This window comes from Pristiophorus japonicus, chromosome 9 (genome assembly GCF_044704955.1).
Source record: "Pristiophorus japonicus isolate sPriJap1 chromosome 9, sPriJap1.hap1, whole genome shotgun sequence".
Lineage (NCBI taxonomy): Eukaryota > Metazoa > Chordata > Chondrichthyes > Pristiophoridae > Pristiophorus > Pristiophorus japonicus.
Window position 1 is genome coordinate 30,669,865 of NC_091985.1, and position 24,477 is coordinate 30,694,341.

The 24,477-nt window shown below is 44.3% G+C and overlaps 1 protein-coding gene and 1 long non-coding RNA gene across 3 annotated transcripts in view; one reads left to right on the forward strand and one right to left on the reverse strand.

Annotated features, from left to right (window-relative positions):
• LOC139273871 (fasciculation and elongation protein zeta-2-like) overlaps positions 1-24,477 on the forward strand; it is a 276,060-nt gene that overhangs the window by 157,849 nt on the left and 93,734 nt on the right. Inside the window, exon 3 of the mRNA XM_070890947.1 lies at positions 7,987-8,278. Coding sequence (XP_070747048.1) covers positions 7,987-8,278 — 292 coding nt within the window. The remainder of the gene's footprint in view (positions 1-7,986; positions 8,279-24,477) is intronic.
• The window catches only part of LOC139273001 (uncharacterized), a 46,774-nt gene that overhangs the window by 2,414 nt on the left and 19,883 nt on the right, over positions 1-24,477 (reverse strand). The window contains exon 2 of one of the 2 annotated variants that reach the window (XR_011594993.1): positions 3,272-5,021. This is a non-coding gene — a long non-coding RNA (uncharacterized lncRNA). The remainder of the gene's footprint in view (positions 1-3,271; positions 5,022-24,477) is intronic. The other variant, XR_011594994.1, reaches the window with a different exon arrangement.

Consider the following 24,477-nt stretch of genomic DNA (forward strand, 5'->3'; position numbering starts at 1 on the left):
TTTGACAATGGCAATGCGTTTGGGGAACATGAGGGCTTGCAACAAATCAGATACTAGCTGTTTATGAGATATCTCATTCCCCTGTGAGGTTAGGAATCCCCTATTTTTCCATAATTGTCCGAAATCATGCGCCACCCCAAAGGCATACCTAGAGTCGGTATAGATATTGACTTTGAGATCTTTGGCCGAGATACAGGCTTGGGTGAGAGCGAATAGTTCAGCTTGTTGAGCAGAATAGGCGGTTTCAAAGCAGCAGATTCCAAGACCTGATTCTCCTGGTTTACTATGGCGTATCCTGAGATTCGTGTATCTTCTGGATTAATAGAAGTATTTCCGTGAACAAACATAAACAATCATGACTGGGTTCTTCCTCATCTTGGGGTGGCTCAGTAAGAAAACAGGCCGGATTAATTGCAGTATAGTGCCAAAAAGTCAGTTTAGGATTGCCTGTGATTTCAGTGGGTTCTGTCGGATTGCCCTGCACTGAGATCTCAATCGGATCAATGGGAGTATAACCCACTTGGGAAGGGTTCTCTGCCCACACATGAGGATCCACATAGTCAGGTATGCCGGAGCCAGTATGATGCTGTAGAGTCGTTAAGACCTTCTCGGGGTCCCCATGAAATTGGACTGTTCGGCCATGTTTTACAATTTGCACATCCCGGCTGGTAGGGTCAGCCTCATCTATGGCCTTGCGTACCATAACTTCCAAATCCTTAGCATGGTGAGGGGCTAATACTTCACGAGCAATATGCGGTGCCATTGTTAGGGGCTGTTTCCACAGATTCTTATCCACTTCCACAAAATCTGCCTCTCTTTCCAGTCCAGTCACTCTAGCCCTTAATAGAATTCCCTTCACTTCCCCTTCGTGATCCTGATAAAAGTTCTGCAGGTCCTGATTCTTTCCACTGGGATCGTATGCTAGGGTCACGTGATAGGGTGCCTGCGGCAGGTCCAGAGACCACCACTGAGGGGTTCTAGTGATATAATACTGCCGCTTAAGGGTTTCCTGTTTTACAATAATCTCCATACTCTAAATGCAACTGGAATTTGCAAAGGAGGTCTCTAGTCATCAAGTTACAGTCCAGATTGGTAGTGATGACAAATCGATGTTCGACCAATTCTTCTTGGTAACCCACTTTAACTAGTTCTGACACCGGGAATGTCGAGATTTGTCCCAGGAATCCTGAAAGTTCCTGTGTTTCAGTAGAAGCAGGGAGTTTAAGCTTTGATTGTACAGAAGACATGAAGGCTCCCGTATCTATCGAAAAGGGTTGCCACTCATTCAGAACGGGTTCGTCGTCCGGGGAGGATCCCTGCACAATCAAGCTGCGTAGTCAATCGGGGGACAATTGACCAAAGGGGTTGTTCTGGGAGAAGTTAGTGTAAGATCCTCCTCTCCCCCCTTGCCCCCCTCCTCTTCCTCCTCTTCCTTTTCCATGCTGACGGTAGGGGCAATTTTTATTCCAATGTCCTTCCTGCCCACAATTAAAACAGTCAATTCCTCTTACCCAGTCCCGGCCTCTTCCCATACCATGCCGGGGACAATAGGGAGGTTTATTAGCAGGGCTCGGGCAGTTTGGTTGTTTAGTATAACCGTATCCTTGCTTATCCATCCAATCCTGTATGCCACACTACGGCTCTATTGATCCTTCCTCCCGAGATGGCTCTTCCTTTCTAGTCACGTATTTAGTCTTGACCCGGGATGGGGGCGCACCTCCCCCCTCCCCTTTCTTTTTCTGCCAATAATATCTAACTGCCCTTTCCATCTGTCCGGATAGCGTGAGCAATCAAATAGTTGTTTGAAGATCACAGACATCTATAGAGAGGTGGTCTGCAGCTTGTTGTGCATCAGGGTTTGGCATTGGTCTGACAGGGAATTGGTGTCGGGACTTTGGGATCTTGGAAATCATTTCTAGGCCGGAGGATGTTTCAGAGCTGTCTGACTGCTTGACAGTTCTGCGTCTCGATCGGCGGGGGTGTTTGCTATGTCTTTCACAACTTGGACTGGTAGGTTGACTAGAAGATTTACGGGACTGTTTGTGATGTTGAGATATAGTTCTGCCCTTTCGAGTGTGAGATCTGGTCCTTTCGGCTATATTGCCTGTGAACTGGGGATCCGAATCGCTATCAGAGGATGAGGAGTCAGTTTGGGTTTGTTGCTTTGGTGATATGTGGTTGTTCCTAACTCTTTTTACCGGAGTGTTAGGTGGAGGGTGTTGGGAAGAGGACTGGAGCAAGAGGCCAGGGGGTGCGGGAGGCGCCGTTGGGCGCTGAGTCAGTGGCCACTCATCAATTTCATTATCAGCCTCGGTTAACACAAAGCCAGCCATTTTAACTTGTAGTTGATCAATACCTTTCTCAGAGGTCCCAGAGGATCTCTTAGCAAGTTTCTCGTGCGCACATTCATTCTTTTTTTTTAAGACGTCTACAGTTTTAACATGTGTTCCCTCTGTCAATGCAAGTCCTAATTTAATAGCATTTGTTTGCCAACTCGATAGAAGTGATGCATCTTTTAATTTCTGACAATAATGTCGCCAGGTTGCAATTAAATTTTTTTATCCCCTTTTCCTCGTCCCCTTCTCCAAATTAATCCCTGTGCTTTTTTTTTACCTCTACGCTTCTAGTGTCACCTAGAGGCCACTGGTCATCCCCTAATAATTTGTTTAGGGCTCCTGATAATTTTCTAAAGTCTTCAGCTCTTTCAGGGAATTCCTCACATAGCTTTTGTAGCGGATTATCCGCATCCGTGGTTTTATCTAACTAATTACCCATTTTCACACTGCCCCTCGTATTACTGTGTTGCTACGCGTTCGTGTCGTCATGCAATTTAAACAAACTTAAAAATAGACACAGACTTTACAGAACTAACACGGACTTTAACTAACTCCAAATAACCAAACTTTACTAATGCTAACACTTACCCGCATCGCCGCACGGTCCGCGTCGCCACGCGATCTCAATACTAAACTACCACGTCGCCTCGCAGTTCACGTCGCCGCGCAATCCGCGTTGCCTCGCAGTTCACGTCGCCGCGCAATCCGCGTCGACCCGTGGCTCACGTCGCCGCGCGAGTTAAGATACTTTAACTTTAAAAGGTAAACAAGGACTTCTAACACGTACCCGCGTCGCCGCGCGGTTCACGTCGCCGCGCGATTTACAAAATAGACAAAGACTTCTAACACTTACCCGCGTCGCCGCACGGTCCACGTCGCCGCGCGATCTCAATACTTAAAACTTTACTTAAAACTCTAAACACTTTAAGACTTACAGACTTACTGCCATTAGCACTGACTTTCGCGATTCGCGTTGCTGCGCCTCTGCGTCACTACGCGTCGGCGTCACCGCGCGTCTACGTCACTGCGCGTTGACGTCACTGCGCGTTCGCTTCACTGCGCGTTTACGTCACTGCGCGTTCGCTTCGGCCCTTCTCCTCTCGGCCGCGCGTTCGCGTCGGCCCTACCTTCCGAGTTGCTGCGGGGTTTTTTTTTAAATTCAATCAGAGCCTAGACGGGCCAAGTGATATACAAGGTCGACGTCGTACCTGAGTTGAACACCTATCTTCTATTTAAATCCCCATTTTATTCCCTGTGAGCCTAATTTTCTAATTTTGATTTCTTATGAGCCTCAATTAATTTCTTTCAGTCTCCAAATTTCCCTATCCTTTCACGTTACTGCGCAGTTTAAATTCAATCAGTCAATGAAAGCCCTAATTTAATGGAGTTTTTCTGCCAATTGGACAGGAGTGATTTTATATTTTTCATAATTTAAAATCTCAGAACATTTTTTTCTTTCAGCACCTATTTAGTACGTTACTTTTTTTTATAACTAGAGAGAAGTCTGGCACGTAGGCTGTGGACTGCTTTTCGTTATCTCAATTGTTCCAGCCTCAAGGTCGTGTTATTTAATATAATTTTTTTTTTAAATCCTTTTGAATCCATCTCAGTTGTTTTGCTGTGCCTTCTCTGAATGTTTGCTTTCAACAAGTTTTTTTCTTTTTTTTTTTAACCACCGGGACCATGTAATTTTTTCTTTTTTTTTTAACAAACCTATCCTTTGGGCATTTCCTGGCTCCGTAACTTATACGTAATTCAATAAGGTTCACACTCTTAAACTTCCCACATACAGGACAACACTACGAAGGGTTAAAACAAACTTTCATTCTGTTTGAGATAAAACAAACCACAACTCCCCGGCTTTTTTTTACAGTAAAAGTCACAGAAACATTTCTCATTTAAACAGACATTCACAAGAGTCTCTTTTCTTTCCTATTAATTTTTTTTGGATCCATGATTGATCATCTATCCCTATCTAGCTCTAACTATCTTTCCAAGTCGCCGCTTGGTTTGCGTCATCGCGCAATTTCCCTATCTCTATCCCTATTCTAAGTTTGAAAGGTATTCACCAGATTGTCCTGGATCTCGTTCAGACACTACCTGAGAACCAGCGAGTGGCTAAACTTTCCTCAGACTTTTGAAACCGGGGGAAACTGGAGCAGTATTGAAATCATACTCACTCCAGTGGCCATTTTCCCCTCGTCTCGTCCAAGGCTAGTCTGGCTCTTAATTCGCAAGTTTTCGGCAGTCGTCCGTTGAGATCCCACTTCTGACACCAAATGTAAATTCCTGGATTCTTTTACTTCAATCTGGTTCAGTAAAATTACTGAGTCGAATACCTCTTGTGCTTTGAACAAAGCAGTCTTTATTACCGGCCAGTAAGACCTATCAACAGAAGATATACTCTCTGGATAGAGCGTACACACTCCCTACGGATAGGTGAAGTTACATCGTAAAGCGTTAACAGTTATACAGTTTTGAAATCAGATAACAAAATACAAATGGATTGACAGTCTAACTCAGCCACTCATTAGTCAATCTATATGAGATGTTCTTCTTGAAAGCTCAAGTATTGCCTCCAAATGTTTCAATCTAATGGTGTGACTATTTACTGAGACCTTGCAATTCTGCAGATGTATTTCATGTTACAATTATATATTATTGGCAGGATTAGTGACTTGAAACCTTGAGACTGTTAGCTATGCTGATGTTGCACTATTTGCAATCTGACATTCTCCCAGCTATTCTTCCATGGCTTATACATTTTCATATATCCCGTTTACTTTACTGTCCTTAATTCCATATATTCCGTTCAGATATCCACACCTTCAGATTCAGACCTCATGCTATTTCCAAGCTATACATTTTTTTTAATAAACATAGCACATTTATGCCTGAACAGAGCAAAATAGCACTATTGTGATTACTGTTTATCGTACTTTCCTGTGTGAACCATCACTGAGCCTTATAGACAAATTCCATTGAAAATGGTGGTAATGGACTGAAATCATTATCATTAGAGTTCTTTGATGAAGTAATGGAGAGGGTTGGTGATGGTAGTGTGGTTGTATATGGACTTTAAAAAAGCGTTTGACAAAGTACCAATAGATTTGTTAGCAAAATTAAAGCTCATAAGAACTAGGAGCAGGAGCAGGCCATTTGGCCCCTCGAGCCTGCTCTGCCATTCAATAAGATCATGGCTGATCTGATCTTGGCCTCGACTCCACTTCCCTGCCCGCTCCCCATAACCCTTGACTCCCTTATCGTTCAAAAATCTGTTGATCTCCATCTTAAATATATTCAATGACCCAGCCTCCACACCTCTCTGAGGTAGAGAATTCCAAAGATTCACGACCCTCTGAGAGAAGAAATTCCTCCTCATTTCCATTTTAAATAGGCGACCCCTTATTCTGAAACTGTGCCCCCTAGTTCTAGATTTCCCCATGAGGAGAAATATCCTCTCTGCATCTATCCTGTCGAGCCCCCTCAGAATCTTCTACATTTCAATAAGATCACCTCTCATTCTTCTAAACTCCAATAAGTATAGGCCCAACCTGCTCAACCTTTCTTCATGACCCCTTCATTTCAGGAATCAATCTCGTGAACCTTCTCTGAACAGCCTCCAATGCAAGTATACCCCTCCTTAAATAAGGAGACCAAAACTGTATGCAGTACTCCAGGTGTGGTCTCACTAACACCCTGTACAGTTGTGGGAGGACTTTCTTACTTTTATACTCATCCCCCTTGCAATAAAGGACAACATTCCATTTGCTTTTCTAATTATTTGCTGTATCTGCATGATAACTTTCTGCATTTCATGTACAAGGACCCCCAGATCCCTCTGTACCGCAGCATTTTGTAATCTCTCCCAATTTAAATCATTTACTTTTTTATTTATCCTTTTGTAATCTCTCCCGATTTAAATAATTTACTTTTTTATTTATCCTATCAAAGTGGATAACCTCACATTTTTCCACATTATACTCCATCTGCCAAATTTTTGCCTGCTCACTTAGCCTGTCTATATCTCTTTGCAGATTGTTTAAGTCCTCCTCACAACTTGCTTTCCCACCTAACTTTGTATCATCAGAAAATTTGGCTACATTACACTTGGTCCCTTCATCCAAGTCATTAATAGATTGTAAATAGTTGAGGCCCCAGCATTGATCCCTGTGGCCCCCCCACTAGTTACAGTTTGCCAACCTAAAAATGACCCATTTATCCTGACTTTTTTTGTGAGTTAGTCAATCCTCTATCCATGCTAATATATTACCCCTAATCCCGTGAGCTCTTATCTTGTGCAGTAACCTTTTATGTGGCACCTTATCGAATACCTTCTGGAAATCTAAATACACGACACCTACTGGTTCCCTTTTATCCACTCTGCTCGTTACATCCTCAAAGAACTCCAGCAAATTTGTCAAACATAATTTCCCTTTCTGCTTGACTGTACTATGATTTTCTAAATGCCCTGCTACTACTTCCTTAATAATGGACAATGGACTCCAGCATTTTCCCAATGACAGATTTTCATCTACCTGGTCTATAGTTTCCTGCTTTCTGTCTCCCTCATTTCTTAAATAGGGGCATTTGCAGTTTTCCAATCTGCTGGGACCTCTCCAGAATCTAAGGAATTTTTGTAGATTACAACCAATGCATCCACTACCTCTGCAGCCACTTTTAAGACCTTAGGATGCAGGCCATCAGGTCCAGGGGACTTGTCCACTGTCAGATTTCTAAATCTCTGGCATTAAATTGACAGCAAGACCGATTATTTTAAGACGATTTGGAATAGTTTATTAAACACACACACATGCACATCTATCAGAGGTACAGCAGTCATTAGCTATCCTACAGATCTACTTAGTTACAATGATGTTTCAATAATGATTTATAAAAAGATATACGTCACTTCGCTCTGGCAAAGCACACGGCCTGCTTCTTTGTCTGTGGAGGAAGGTCCTGCTTTTGCCGTGTGCTTAAGAATAGAGAGAAACCCAGCAATCTTTGGCTTGACTTTTTATATCCCTTAAGACCACAGTTTCTCAGAAAGCCTCAGGATTGAGTCTTGGTTCCAGGGCCGTTCCTGATTGGCTTCTCTTCATATATTTGTCTATCTGGAGGGCCGATGCCGTTCCTTGATTAGGTTAATGGCTTTCCAATTTAACACCTTTTCTTGTTTGGTGAGTTTCAAAGCCATGCTTCCTTTGTTCCTTGAGCTCTGCTCAGCCAGAGGAGACATGAACTTGGGGAAGTCATCCATTTTGTTTCTTTCAACACTGCAGCCTTTCTGTATAATCTACACTTTTATATATATATATATATATAGCGTCCAAAATTCTGAGTTCCGGAATCCAGACTCCGGACCGATCGGTGGCAGGGTCGTATGGAATCCCTAAAATGTTCCGGAATCCGGAGACCTCTGGCCTCGCCTTGCCGCCGCTGCCCTTACCCTGCTGCCGCTCGCCTCACCCCGCTCGCCACCATTGCCCTTACCTCGAGGCCTCCTCACTGGCCCACCCCAACACCACCTCTGCGACAGGGCCCGCCAGCCCGAACATTTCCTTGGCGGCGGGGCCCCGCCCGAACAGCTCCACCTCTGATTGGCCTTGCCCGAACACCACTTGATGGTGGGGCCCCACTCGAACAGCTCCACGGCGGCGCCCCGCTCGAACAGCTCCACGGCGGCGCCCCGCTCGAACAGCTCCACGGCGGCGGGGCCCCGCCCAAACAGCTCCACGGCGGCGCCCCGCTCGAACAGCTCCACGGCGGCGCCCCGCTCGAACAGCTCCACGGCGGCGGGGCCCCGCTCGAACAGCTCCACGGCGGCGCCCCGCTTGAACAGCTCCACGGCGGCGCCCCGCTCGAACAGCTCCACGGCGGCGGGGCCCCGCTCGAACAGCTCCACGGCGGCGGGGCCCCGCCCGAACAGCTCCACGGCGGCGGGGCCCCGCCCGAACAGCTCCACGGCGGCGGGGCCCCGCCCGAACAGCTCCACAGCGGCGGGGCCCCGCCCGAACAGCTCCACGGCGGCGGGGCCCCGCCCAAACAACTCCTTCATGGCAGGGCCCGCCCGAACAGTTTGACCTCGGCGAGGCCCCGCCCGAACAGTTCCTTCTTGGTGGCGAACCACCCGAACAGCTCCTCCTCGGCGGGGCCCCGCCTGAACAGCTCTACCTTGACTGGGCCGGCAGCCCAAACAGCTCTTCGGCAGCGACCCCCCACTCCCCTCCCCTCCCTTCTGACGTTCTGAAATCTGGAAATACCCAAACTTGGGCTCAGGTGTTTCCAGATTCTTGACTGCAGAAAAATGATCCGAAGTCCAGAAAAACACGGAATCCAGAACGGCCTCGGTCCTGAGGGTTCCAGATTCTGGACGCTGCACCTATACTAAACACTTTTATTTTTACAGACTCCCCACCTTGAGGAGGAAATATCTTTATTGACTCCTCTTATGGTTTATCTCCTCAGGGTTCACATATCATAATAGCTCCGCTGTATATGTTTCTGTGAGGTGGATGACCGCTTATAATGGGTTTTAAACTTAGAAAAACAGAAAAGTGGATGGCCGGACTTGGTCCTCATAAGGTGTATGCCACACGTAGAGGATTTACTATAGTACAATAACATCTCCAGCGGAGTCCCTCCCCTTCCCATATCTTCAGTGCACTGTCGCTTCTCAAAGCACATTGATGATGTTCGTAAGCCATCCTGCAGCTCCCACTTCTCCATCTTCCCTCGGCTTCGGTTGTGGCCAGTGTCATCCTGACAATCATAACATAGAAACATAGAAACATAGAAAATAGGTGCAGGAGCAGGCCATTCAGCCCTTCTAGCCTGCACCGCCATTCAACGAGTTCATGGCTGAACATGAAACTTCAGTACCCACTTCCTGCTTTCACGCCATACCCCTTGATCCCCCGAGTAGTAAGGACTTCATCTAACTCCCTTTTGAATAAGGATCCGTACCATGGTTTGTGGGAAACGAAATTAGTGTAGTATTTACTCTTTGGCAGTTTTTAACTGATTAATGTGAAACCATTTCTTGTACTTGACGTCCTTTTTCCCCCGATAACTGAATCAAATAAACTCTTCAATCGGTCTATAATCGTTTGCAGTCCCTTCCACCTGTGCTCAAAGGCATGCTTCCTTTTCCTATAATTTTGAATCATTACTGAGTCTCCTACCTGATATGCAAAGGGACGTACTTTCTTGTCAAAGTACCTTTTAATTTGTCTTGTTGACTTCCCCAATTTGGTGGCCACAAATCAATTCATTTGATCTACCACTTGGAACTACATGTTTTCATTGTCAAGGGACCCATCCCTGTGAGTGTTAGCTGGCCTGGCATTCTCATGAGCCTTCCCGTCATGGCCTGATATGGGGAGACCCCTGTTGTTTTGTGAGGTATGGTCCTCATTGCCATTAAGCACATTGGCAGCATCTTAGCCCATTTTTTTAACATTAACTTGACCCCTTCGGACGACTGGGGGTAGTGAGCAATATGTAATTTGTGTTTTATCCCCAACATTTCCTGCAGGTGGGCAAAAACTTTACCGGTAAAGTGTGAACCTTGATCGCTGTCCACTTGTACTGGTACTCCCCACCTACAAAACACATGATTTAATAGTGTTTTGGATGCCGTGATTGCGGTATTGGAGCGGCAGGGGAATGCTCAGATATATTTAGTGAATTGATCCACCACCACTAGGGCATGCTGAAAATTGCCTTGCGCCTGTGAAAGTGGCCCAATGAAGTCTTATCTGGAGGCAATTCCATGGCCCTGGAGGTGAGGTCACGCTTTGAAGCAAGGCTCAGTTAGTGCATACGGGAGGATTGTGCTGCAAGCACGGTAGACATCGTGCCACATATTGGTTGATTGTTTCCCTCATGGAAGGCCACCAAGCTGTAGATGCTACCTTACAGAAGGTTACCAGGGCTGAATAGTGCCCTGCTAAGGGGTGGGAGTGAAAGAGGGAGAGCAGTTCCTGACTACCTCTGGTGGAACACACACCACCGGGCAGGCGTTTGGTTTTCTTTTATCTCCCCCTTGTCCCCTTCTGTTGTCTCTGTTATGGCTCACCGTGTTACTGTGGATACCAGCGACTGCTGCTCCACTAACTTACTTTTTAGCCTCGCTATTTCTGGTTGGCACCGGGAGTGGTCTGCCTCCCTATGTGGCTTCTTAATTACTTCCCTTAGTGCATCTTCTACCTTTTGCCGGAGCCCCAAGTTTTCCAATTTATACATTTTTAACTTTACTTTGTTTTCATATGCTTCAATGACGGCTGCTGTGGCATTTAAATTTAAAAAGGCTTTGTTGCTGTTGCTGTTTCTAATTGCCTAATACTGTGGTTTAATCGATCAATTTCTTGTCTCAAATGCTGTATTTCTCCCTTCTTTAACTGTCGAATAAGTTGAAGGCTTTCTTCCTTTAATTCTTTTATATTTTGAATCTCTTTTTCGTTTAGTCGAACCTCTTTTACTTGCGATTCTTTTAAATCTTGTATCTCTCTTGCCCTTTGGTATTTTAAATCTTGTGTCACTTCCCTTAAATTTTGAATCTCTGTTGCCTCATTAATTCCTCATCTCTCCGAGTGCATAATGTGCGATGAATGCCAAGAGACCGTTTGCCCGTTTTGGCCTTAGCGCTCCTTGATTTACTTTCTCCTGGTTAAATGCCACGAGCTCCCCAAAGGAGGCATGTTGGCCCTTACGGAAGAACGCCTGTACTTGTAACCTTATATGTTTTTTATGGATACCTTTTCGTATACTTTCTCCTGATAGATTATCTCGATACCTTTTGATGGCTTTCTATACATGACCGATCCCTTCATCCTGTGTCTTTTGAATATAACTGCTGCTGGGTCTCCACTTAAACAGTTCCAACTATCGAGGTGACTATACCTTAAGACGCAACTTCTCCCGATCCATTTAAAAGTTTATAGTTCAAACTTCGCAATACAGGTTAGAATTGCAACTCCCGAGATTTTCAATTGTTCAAAGAATGATCAAAAGCTGTCTCCCCAGATCTCAGACGAGCCCCCAATTTTGTTAGATTTCTAAATCTCTGGCATTAAATTGACAGCAAGACCGATTCTTTTAAACAATTTGGAATCGTTTATTAAACACATTCACATCTATCAGAGGAACAGCAGTCATCAGCTATCTTACGGATCTACTTAGTTACAACAGATACAATGATGTTACAATAATGATTTATAAAAAGCACACTGCCTGCTTCTTTGTCTGTAGAGGAAGGTCCTGCTTTTGCCATGTGCTTAAGAAAAGAGAGAGAGATCCAGCAATATTTGGCTTGAGTTTTTATATCCCTTTGGGCCATAGATTTTCAGAAAGCCTCAGGATTGGGTCTTGGTTTCAGGGCCGTTCCTGATTGGCTTCTCCTCATACATGTGTTTATCTGGAGGGCTGGTGCCATTCCTTGATTAAGTTAATAGCTTTCCAATTTAATACCTTTTCTAGTTTGGTGAGTTTCAAAGTATACTTCCTTTCTTTGTTCCTTGAGCTCTGCCCAGCCAGAGGAGATATGAACTTGGGGAAGTCATCCATTTTGTTTCTTTCAACATTGCAGCCTTTCCGTATAATCTACACTTTTAACTATATATATAATCCGTATAATCTATATTTTTAACTATATGTGTATGTGTGTATATGTGTATATATATGTTATATATATGTGTGTGTGTGTGTGTATATAAAACACACACACACACACACACACACAATCAATTTTGTCATTACTAAGCACTTTTATTCTTACACCACCTTTGGTCACTTTAGTTTGCCTAATACTTTTTCTTTAGTAATAGTGATTGTTTTAAGTTCCCCCCCACCCCCCTTCCGAAAAGCCTCTTGATTATCAATTATTAGGATGCTTTTAGTGTCTTCTACCATGAAGACGGATACAAAATATTTGTTCAAAGTCTCTGCCATTTCACTGTTTCCCAGTATTAATTCCCCCAGTCTCATCCTCTTATGGACCAACGTTTACTTTAACTACTCTCTTCCTTTTTATATACCTGTAAAAGCTCTTGCTGTCTGTTTTTATATTTCCTGCTAGTTTACTCTCGTAAACAATCTTCTCATTTTTTTAAGTCGACCTTTGGTTTCTAAAAATCTCCCAACCCTCTAGCCTTCCACTATTCTTTGCAACATTGTATGCCTTTGTTTTCAATTTGATACCATCCTTTACTTAGTTAGCCACGGATATTTCATCTTTCTCAGAGTATTTCTTTCTCACTGGAATACATCTTTGCTAAGAGTTATGAAATATCTCCTCAAATGTTTGCCACTGCTTATCTGCCGTCTTACCATTTAATCTATTTTCCCGGTCCACTTTAGATGACTCTACCTTCATACCTTTGTAATTGCTTTTATTTAAGTTCAGGATAGGAGTTTGAGACCTGGCTTTCTCAACCTCAAACTGAATTTGAAATTCTACCAAGCTATGATCACTTTTCCCAAGAGGATCCTTTACTATGAGATCATTAATTAATCCAGTCTCATTATACATGCTTTGAGAGTGGATAAATCCCCAGGCACGGATGAAATGTGTCCCAGGTTGTTAACGGAAGCAAAGGAGGAAATAGCAGCGGCTCTGACCATCATTTTCCAGTCCTCTCTGGCTACGGGTGTGGTGCTAATATTGTACCTTTGTTTAAAAAGGGAGGAAGGGATAGACCAAGTAATTACAGGCCAGTCAGTCTAACCTCCGTAGTGGGAAAATTATTGGAAAAAATCCTGAGGGAGAGGATAAATCTTCATTTGGAAAGACATGGATTAATCAAGGCCAGTCAGGTCGTGTCTGACCAACTTGATTGAATTTTTCGAGGAGGTAACCAGGAGGGTTGATGAGGGCAGTGCGTATGATGTAGTGTATGTGGATTTTAGCAAAATTTTTGATAAGGTCCCATCATCATCATTGGCAGTCCCTCGGAGTCGAGGATGACTTGCTTCCACTCCAAAAGTGAGTTCTCAGGTGACTGATGAGTTCAGTGCGGAACCTACAGTCTCTGTCACAGTTGGGGCAGACAGTGGTTGAAGGAAAGGGTGGATGGGGAGCCTGGGTTGATGCACGCTCCTCCACTAATTACGCTTGGTTTCTGCTTGTTCTTGGCGATGGGACTCTAGGTGCTCAGCGCAGCGCTGGTGGTATTTCTCCAGCATTTTGAGGTGTCTGCTGTATATAGTCTAATGTCTCTGAGCCATATAGGAGGGCGGGTATCACTGCTGCCCTGTGGACCATAACCTTTTTTCTAAAGCTTTTGATAAGGTCCCATATGGCATATGGGATCCAGGGCAAAGTGGTAAGTTGGATCCAAAATTGGCTCAGAGGCAGGAAGCAAAGAGTAATGGTTGATGGGTGTTTTTGTGACTGGAAGGCTGTGTTTGGTGTGGTTCTGCAGGACTCAGTGCTGGGTCCCTTGCTTTTTGTGGTATATGTCAATGACTTGGACTTGAATGTTGGGGGTATGATTAAGAAGTTTGCAGATGACACTAAAGTAGGCTGTGTGGTTGATAATGAAGAATATAGCTGCAGACTGCAGGAAGATATCAATGTACTGGTCAGGTGGGCAGAACAGTGGCAAATGGAATTCAATACGGATTAGTGTGAGTTATTGTATTTGGGAAGGTCTATTAAGGCAAGGGAATACACATTAAATGGTACGACACTGAAAAGTGCAGAAGAACAAAGGGACCTTGGAGTGCAGGAACACAGATCCCCGAAAGTAACAAGCCAGGTAGATAAGGTGGTTAAGAAGGCACATGGAATACTTGCCTTTATTAGTCGAGGCATGGAATACAAGAGCAAGGAGATTATGCTCGAACTGTATAAAACACTGGTTAGGCCGCAGCTGGAAAGATGTGATTGCACTAGAAAGGGTGCAGAGGAGATTTACAAGAATGTTGCCTGGACTGGAGAATCTTGGCTATGAGGAAAGATTGGAGATGCTGTGTTTGTTTTCTTTGGAACAGAGGAGGCTTAGGAGAGACCTGATTGAGGTGGATAAAACTATGAGGGGCCTGGATAGAGTGGATAGGAAAGACCTTTTTCCCTTGGCAGAGGGATCAACAACCAGATTTAAAGTGATTGGAGGGAGGTATAGAGGCGATATAATGGGAAATGTATTTATCCAGAAGGTGGTGGGTGTTTGGAACTCACTGCCTGAAAGAGTGGTAGAGGCATAAAGCCTCACTACATTTAAAAAACACTTGGATGTGCACTTAATGTGCTATGGACTAAGATCTGGAAAATGGGATTAGGGTGGATAGCTCTTAATCGGACACGATGGGCCGAAATGGCCTCCTTCCATGCTATAAATTTCTATGATTACCACATCTAAAATAGTCTGCTCCCTGGTTGGTTCCACAGGGACAGTGGCAGCATGGATACAAATTTAGCTAAGAGATAGAAAGTGAGAGTATTGATGAACGGTTGTTTTTCAGACTGGAGAGAGGTTTACAGTGGAGCTCCCCAGGGTTCGATATTTGGAACACTGCTCTTTTTGATATGTATATTAATAACCTGTACTTGGGTATACAGGGCATAATTTCAAAGTTTGTAAATTGACATGAAAATTAGAAATATAGTAAACAATGAGGAGGATAGCAACAAACTACCGAGGACTTAGACGGACTGGTGAACTGGGCAGACACAGAGCAGATTAATTTTAACACAGTAATGTGAAGTGATACATTTTGAAAGAAAGAATGAGGAGAAGCAATATGAACTAAATGGTACAATTTTCAAAGGGGTCCAGAAACCGAGAGAGCTGGGCTGCATGTACATAAATCTTTGAAGGTGGCAGGACAAGTTGAGAAGGCTGTTTTTTATTATAAAGCATATGGGATCCTTGGCTTTATTAATAATGGAATAGAGTACAAAAGCAAGGAGGTTATACTAACCCTTTATAAAACACTGGTTAGGCTTCATCTGGACTATTGTGTTCAAATCTGGGCACCATACTTTAGGAAGGATGTCAAGGCCTGAGAGAGGGTGCAGAAGCAATTTGCTAGAATGGTACCAGGGATGAGGGACTTCAGTTATGTGGATAGACTGGAGAAGCTGGGGTTGTTCTCTTTAGAGCAGAGAAGGTTCAAGGGAGATTTGATAGAGATGTTCAAAATCATGAAAGATTTTGAGAGAATAAATCAGCATAAATTGTTTTCAGTGGCAGAAGAGTCGGTAACTAGAGGGGACAGATTGGATAAATAGGGATGACAAGGTCAGCATTTATTGCCCATCCCTAATTATCCTTGAGAAGGTACCTATATAAAGAAGATAATTATACATCTGAAATCATTTTCTCATAAAATTTCTATGCAGTTGTGCAATTTTTTTTAAATTCCTGAATGTCCAAATTAACTTCTCAACTTTTTTCCTTTGCTCGAGGCGCTGAATCTTCTGTGTGGTTCCACAGGTGGCACTCAAGTGACTATTATTCATGCATGACGCTGCTGATTGTGTGTTAGTAGGCTTCTTTATGTTGAAGAGCAGTACAGCACAATCCAATTTGGTTTTCACTCGATGTCCGCACTTTGCTATCCAGAAAACTCGGGTGAAATCAGGAGCAGGAATCTTGTCTGATATTTTCCAAGCCTGATTGTAGTACCAACTGCTGCACTGCCCTCGTCCAAGTCATCACAAAGCTAGTATTCCAATTCTTTGTGTGGCTACATCAAGCAATTCCTTTACCCACTAGGCTGTCAGGGAACTTTGTGCTTATTAAAGTGAGGAACATCTGGCTGACAGTAGAATGTTGCGATGCTTTTTTTTTCATCAGCCTCACCAGGTTAAGTTTTATCATTGGTAATTTGTTAGAGTAAATCTCCCTCTACACACATACTGTCATAACAATGTGTCTGAACTCCTTCAAGCTCTGAAGATATCTCTCCTACACTCGACTAATATTGAATCCCACACCATCATCATCATAGACAATCCTTTGAAAGCGAGGAACATAAGAACATAAGAAATAGGAGCAGGAGTAGGCCATTTGGCTCCTGGAGCCTGCTCCACCATTGAATAAGAGCATGGCTGATCTGATCATGGACTCGGCTCCACTTCCCTGCCCGCTCCCCATAACCCTTTACTCCCTTATCGCTCAAAAATCTGTCTATCTCCGCCTTAAATATATTCAATGACCCAGCCTCCACAGCTCTCTGGGGCAGAGAATTCCACAGATTTACGACCTTCTGAGAGAAGAAATTCCTCCTCATCTCGGTTTTAAATGGGCAGCCCCTTATTCTAAGACTATGTCTCCTAGTTTTAGTTTCCCCTATGAGTGGAAATATCCTCTCTTCATCCACCTTGTCGAGCCCCCTCGTTATCTTATAAGTTTTGATAAGATCACCTCTCATTCTTCTGAACTTCAATGTGTATAAGCCCAACCTACTCAACCTATCTTCATAAGTCAACCCCCTCATCTCTGGAATCAACCTAGTGAACTTTCTCTGAACAGCCTCCAATGCAAGTATATCCTTCCTTAAATACAGAGACCAAAACTGTACGCAGTACTCCAGGTGTGGTCTCACCAATACACTATAGTTGTAGCAGGATTTCTCTGTTTTTATACTCTATCTGCCTTGCAATAAAGGCCACATTCAATTTGCCTTCCTGATTATTGCTGTACCTGCATACTAACTTTTTGTGTTTCATGCACAATGACCCCCAGGTCTCTCTCTATTGCAGCATTTTGCAATGTTTCTTCATTTAAATTATAATTTGCTTTTCTATTTTTTTCTGCCAAAGTGGATAACCTCACATTTTCCCACATTATACTCCATCTGCCAAATATTTTCCCACTCATTTAGCCTGTCTATATCCCTTTTCAGATTTTTTGTGTCCTCACAATTTGCTTTCCCACCCATCTTTGTAGCAGCAAACTTGGCTACATTATACTCGGTCCCTTCATCCAAGTCATTAATATAAATTGTAAATAGTTGAGGACCCAGCACCGATCCCTGCGGCACTCCACTAGTCACTGTTTGCCAACCGGAAAATTACCCTTTTATCCCGACTCTCTGTTTTCTGTTAGTTAGCCAATCCTCTAACCATGCTAATATATTACCCCCAACTCTCTGAGCTTTTATCTTGTGCAGTAACCTCTTATGTGGCACCTTATCGAATGCCTTCTGGAAATCCAAATACACCACATCCACTGGTTCCCCCTTATCCACCCTGCTCGTTACATCCTCAAAGAACTCCAGCAAATATGTCAAGCATGATTTTCCTTTCATAAAACCATGCTTACTCTGTTTGATTGAATCATGTTTTTCCAAATGTCCCGTTACTGCTTCCTTAATAATGGTCTCCAACATTTTCCCGATGACAGATGTTAGGCTAATTGGCCTATAGGTTCCTGCTTTTTGTCTGTCTCCTTTTTTAAATAGGGGCGTTACATTGCGGTTTCCCAATCCGCTGGGACCGCCCCAGAATCCAGGGAATTTTGGTAGATTACAACCAATGCATCCACTATCTCTGCAGCCACTTCTTTTAAGACCCGAGGATGTAAGCCATTAGGTCCAGGGGACATGTCTGCCTTTGGTCCCATTATTTTACCGAGTACTACTTCTTTAGTGATTGTATTATGTTCCTCCATACCTATAGTCCCTTGATTATCCACTATTGGGATGTTTTTAGTGTCTTCTACCGTGAAGACCGATACAAAATATTTGTTCAATGTCTCTGCCATTTCCTTGTTCTCCATTATTAATTCCCCAGTTTCATCCTCCAAGGGCCAACATTTACTTTAGCCGCTCTTTTCCTTTTTATGTACCTGTAGAAACTCTTACTATCTTTCTTCCACTCTAAAAATGAGTTCTCAGGTGGCTGTACAGTCCAATGCGGGAATTACAGTCTCTGTCACAGGTGGGACAGACAGTGGTTGAAGGAAAGGGTGGGTGGGGAGCCTGGTTTGCCGCATGCTCCTTCCGCTGTCTGCACTTGATTTCTGCATGCTCTCGACGATGAGACTCGAGGTGCTCAGCGCCCTCCCGGATGCTTTTCCCCCACTTTGGACGGTCTTGGGCCAGGGATTCTCAGGTGCCGGTGGGGATGTTACACTTTATCAAGGAGGCTTTGAGGGTGTCCTTGAAACGTTTCCTCTGCCCACCTGAGGCTCGCTTGCCGTGTAGGAGTTCCGAGTAGAGCATTTGCTTAGGGAGTCTCATGTCAGGCATGCAGACAATGTGGCCCGCCCAACGGAGCTGGTCGAGTGTGGTCAGCACTTTGCTAGGGATGTTGGCCTGGGCGAGGACACTGACATTGGTGCATCTATCGTCCCAGTGGATTTGCAAGATCTTGCGGAGGCAGCGCTGGTGGTATTTCTCTAGCGCTTTGTGGTGTCTGCTATATATAGTCCACATCTCTGAACCATATAGGAGGGCAGGTATCACTGCTGCCCTGTAGACCAGAAGCTTGGTGCCAAATTTGAGGTTCTGGTCTTCAACATTCTCTTCCTCGGGCGACTGAAGGCTGCGCTGACACACTGGAGGCAGTGTTGGACCTCTCGTCATCGATGTCTACCCTTGCTGATAGTAGGCTCCCGAGGTATGGAAAATGGTCCACATTGTCCAAGCCCGAGCCATGGAATTTGATGACCCGGGGGCAGTGCTGTGTGGTGGGGTCATGTTGGTGGAGGACTTTGTCTTACGGATATTTAAAGTAAGGTCCATGCTTTCGTACGCCTCGGTGAAGGTGTTGACGATGGCTTGGAGTTCGGCTTCTGAGTGTACGCAGACGCAAGCGTCGTCCGTGTACTGTAGTTCGATGACAGAGAATGGGACGACCTTGGATCTAGCCTGCAGGCGACGTAGGCTGAACGGGTTCCCATTGGTTCTATAGTTTAGTTCCACTCCAGTGGGGGGCTTGTTGATAGTGAGATGGAGCATTGCAGCGAGGAAGATCGAGAAGAGGGTTGGCGCGATGACTCAGCCGTACTTGACCCTGGTCTGGACGTGGATTGGATCTGTGGTGGATCTGCTGGTCAGGATCATGGCTTGCATGTCGTCGTGGAGCAGACGGAGGATGGTGACAAACTTTTGGGCTCAGCCGAAACGGAGGAGGACGCTCCATAGTCCGTCACGGTTGACAGTGTCCAAGGCCTTTGTGCGGTTAAAGAAGGCCATGTACAAAGATTCGTGCTGTTCCCTGCATTTCTCTTGTAGTTGTCGCACGGTGAAGATTATATCCGTTCTACCACTTAGTGGATGGCACCGCTTTGTGATTCTGGGAGGAGCTCTTCAGCCACACTCGGTCACTCTACCAGGAAACACCAACTGGTTTGACTAGAACGATCAGGAGATCTAGGGGCTAATAAGCTGCAAGCGCAAGGCATTTCTGAACTTAAAGCAGCAACCCAACTCTGGAGCAGCAAAGCAGCTCTACAGGCGGCTGAAGGCCGAGGTCCAACAAAAAGCCCACGACCTAAAGAATAGATGGTGGATGGAGAAAGCACGGGAGATCCAGCAACTGGTCGACAACCATGATGTGGGAGGATTCTTTAGCGCAGTCAAGACCACCTACAGTCCAAGGCCCCACCCCACTGCTGGCCAAGAATGGAGAGGCACTCATTAAGGACACTGAGACAGTCAGGGCCCGCTGAAAGGAGCTCTTTGAAGATCTCCTTAAACGAGACTCTGCCTGCGACACGAGTGTCCTCGACTCCATCCCACAGCATACTGCCAGCCACCATCTCAGCAAAACCCCAGCCCTGTGCGAGGTAGAAAAGGCCATCCATCAGCTCAAGAACAACAAGGCATCGGGAGTGGATGGAATCCCCGCTGAGGCACTAAAGTATGGTGGTGAAGCACTATTGGCACGAATGCATGACCTCATCTCTCTTATCTGGAAGGAGGAAGGCATGCCAGGAGATCTCAGAGATGCTGTAATCGTGACCATCTTCAAAAAAAGGAAGAAGTCCGACTGCGGCAACTACAGAGGAATTACCCTGCTGTCGGCCACTGGGAAAGTCAGCGCAAGAATCCTCCTCAACTGTCTTCTCCCTGTGGCTGAAGAGCTCCCATACCAAACATCCTTGTGGCTCCATTGAATGGGGAGTTCCAGTTAGTACGGAATTTCCAGGCAGTTTGTGCTGTGGATTCTAGAAACTTGAATTGACATTGGCCAAACATGTTTCATTTAGGGCCCATTGAGAGGAGACATCTGCAAATGTAACCATATGATTTGATTTTATGAAGTACCAAACAGTTCTCAAGCAGCAACATTTCTCATTTTTCAATGAATGTATGCCATTTAATTGCTCATAACAGAGACTGCCATCCTAGCCCTTACAGACTCATCTATGGATTTGCCATTCCTTTCCAGAGCTAGTGAGATTTTACCAACAAATACTTCAATACAATAGAAACCATTTCAATTATTAATGGTTTAAGAAACGTTCATGGCTGTCTGATCAATAACAATATTGACTAAATAAAGGTAACGCAGTGATAAGAATGAAGATTCTAGTAGGTTCTTTTCAGTCCCATTTTTACGACCCTAGCAAAAATTAGGTTGTGCTCGTCCAGTGCACAGGTGCTCCCTATGGTAAGACAGTTGAGCTGCACAGTTTTGTGATATAAGGCTCACCCACTCATTTTACTAGACTACTAGCAAAGAAAGAGCTTGACCAGAGAGCTTGGCCTACAGCACGTTTAGCCGGGATTGAAAAATCCAGCCAGGGAACGTTGTAGTATTGTAGAAGATGTGCTTAATTTTTCACAATGGCACAGTGAAGATGTGTAGCAATGCTGCTCCCTTTTGATGCGAAAGAGATGGCTGATTCTACTGCAGGAAGTGCTTCAATTGTGGGTAGTCCTATTTGGTGTTGAAGGCCAACCTCCAGTAAAAGCATTGGTGCAGACCATCCTGCTGGACATGTACTGATAGGACATCTGTATCCCATGCATGAATCCAGAACCCCTCCACGAAAGGGCTGATATATCAAGTTGTAAAATTGTCAGCAGGTAAACTTGATATGTATTCTGCTTACATTTTAAATGATGATGCACATGCCAGTAGCACAACCTCAATCCTCGGCCTCAAAATGCCAGTTGTGAAATCAGCCCCAGTAGCAATGAAACATGCAAGTGGGTCTACTGCTCACTTTTCTGATCTGTAGCCGAAATGCAAATCCCCACTAATGGTATGGGGATTTTCAAAATGTACCCATTAAAGCTCTCATATTTCCCACAATATTAGCTATTTAATTTTGAAATGATCCCAAGGTAAATATAATTTTTAATTTTGAATGGCTGCATGTAGAAACCCAAATGCTAGGAGCCTGGCCGTCGAACTGAATCTAAAGGATTAGTGATTGCTCTTGGGTTTCAAGACACTTAACAGTATTTCTAAGATGTACTTGCATTAGAAATAGTGCAGAAAAAAGGAACAAGAGTGAGCTTGTGTAAAGCAGATGAGCTCTGAAGAAAAACGGTAGAAGTTAAGCTTTACAGACAATAAAGAGATCAAAAGGGAAATCTCATTGAAGATATGGATACGGTAAACCAAGATTATTACTTCAGTGTAAGTCAAGAAATTAGGGATAGAGATGGAAATGAGTGAAAAGTAAACACATGTCAGGAAAGATATTTCACTCAAAAGTATTACAAAGAAACAATAAATGTTTTGAATAATTTGCCAACCGAGGCAATACAATTTAAATTATTGCAATTGTTCAAAAACCAATTAGATTGCCATGATTGAGGAGTTAATGCACTAGAGAGACTGGCTTCAATGGAACAAAATTACCTTTTCCCATTCCTGACTTTTCCTGTGTTTTAACCAAGAGGATACATGGTAAGATAGGAATAAGAGCTTGCATTTACATATCCTATCCTCAGGGCTTTCCAAAGCTCTTCAAAGCCAATGAATTGTTTTTAAAGTGCAGTTAGAAAGCTATAAAAGTAGTCTTACAGAAGAACCAGCCTAAGTTTTCTGGGGTTTCACTGGGAGTGTGTTAATTCCTGTTTTTGTATTTGGATTTAGTGGGATGTTCCACCCTTGCTAAACTTGAGCTCATCCAAAACTCTGACCTACATTGGCTCCTGGTCCAGCAACACCTTAATTTTAAAATTCTCAATCTTGTGTTGTAAGTGGTTTTGATCCTAGCCCAATTGCTAGACGGACGGTTCAAATTGCCCCAGCCTTACGAAAATTCTATATCCAAGGATTATTATTCAGAGAATAAATGGAATTAGTCACGGTCAGGAATGCTTCTGTGAAAAATCGTACTTATATTTATTTAGTCTAACATACACTGGCTAAAACATGCACTACTAAACAAAAATCACTGTCTCTGTGGAGAATAAGATCCAGATTACAAACAACATACATACAGTACAAAACTGAGGACCGGTAACATGCAGTAATTCCCTTGTTGCTATGGTGGATTCTAACTCCACCCCTACCAACGAATTACCCAGTCGCAGCCCCTTCGCCTGGCTAAACCAAACAAAGCTTCCTCCCCAGAATAGCCCCAAAAAACTTCAGTTCTGAGAAAACCCTAAGCCCTTACACCTCACCTAGCTCGTCTGGGATATCTGATTACCGGCTTGGGACACTCGCGACCATGCTCACCGCCACACACAGTCGGTCTCGATCGCTCAGCTCAGCTGTGGGAAGTCACTGCCTGGAGGCCGTACCCTGTGAGGCGTATGCGGTTCTCTGTCTCAGCAGCTTCTTCTGCAGAACTGCGGCTTCCTCCTCTGGTACTACTTCTTGTTACGTTGAGAGCGAGAGGGAGAAGGGTAGCGAAATGGTGGAAAAGAGTCTATTATAGGAGCCTTGCTACCTCTATCTTTCCCGCCAATCTTTAAAACCCTTTTGTTTCTAAGCACTCCGGTGTATTGGACTAATGGCCCCGAGTCTGGGACATATCTCGGTCTTTGTTTTGGGAGAAAAAAAACTGGCTCCTCTTTGGCTGGCCAGGTTAGTGGTTCATTGTTCTGCTTCTCTTCTGAGATGGAGGTGAGAAGTGCTTATGCATATGGCCCCCTTCCTTTAGCTAGGACTGCGGGCAAACTCATACATTCTGGGTGACTAACAGTTCTTTTGTCACAGCCAATTGCCATGCAGTCTCTCTGCACAGGGTGATCCCATCACAGCGAAAAATACCCTCAGAAAAATCCCATAAATTCCACAAAATATTCTCGACTGAGTCCATTCTTTAAACAGAGACTTTGCGATCTCTTCAGCCCCCGTTTGATGCTTTTTCTTTCCATAAAGCATCATTCGTTGAGAGAGCAAAGGCCAAAGTCTCCCACAAGTGAAGCTGTTCCCTGATTTTACGTTGTAACACCCCAGAACTGTAACCCTTATTGCGTGTCACAGTTCCCTTCTACAGAGTCAAAACATCAGCAAAAACGGCTTCTTGACACATTCAAATGGTTGGGTTCCACTCCACAAAACGTTACCAAAAAAAGGTCACCGCGCACATCACACAGTACAGCATTGACAGGTGGTAATACATTACAAAAATGACAACATCGCGCAATACAGAGTGTAAAACTATAACCAGAATATAATACACTTGCTTACAGAACTTTGGTACATTACAAGGTTTGGCAGGGAGAAACCATCATCAATATAAATTAATTACACATCTTCAAGTCGATCTAACACCCCTTGCCACCAAGCTCGGAGCATCTGGCTCCGTCGCCTACAGCTGGTGTAAAACAAGTAGCCTACAAGCAACAATTGTATGATAACCAATGCATGGGAACAGACACGGATCCAGGGAGGAATCTCTATACTCAGACCGATGTCCCACCACGGTGGCAAGACAATCCCCTTGATCTCCTCCCCCACTTCTACTATCTTTTGCTCTAAAGTGTATAACTGTTTCTGGGAGAGCTCAACAGTATTTATTAACTCCAGCAGAAAAGGAATCGGGTACCCGAAATACTCCACATAGTCCTGGAGATGCGTGAAGGTGTTGTTCATAGTGAGGTGAATGGTCAAGGATTCGGGGATGGGAATAATTCGCTCTATTGTGCCACTTGACCCAAAGCCTTGGGTTTGAAACAAAAACTGCTGTATCTCACCGGACACCACATGTCCTGACTGTACTGGTAGCGGTGCACTTGTGGTGACACAGCATGTCCCACTCCCCACATA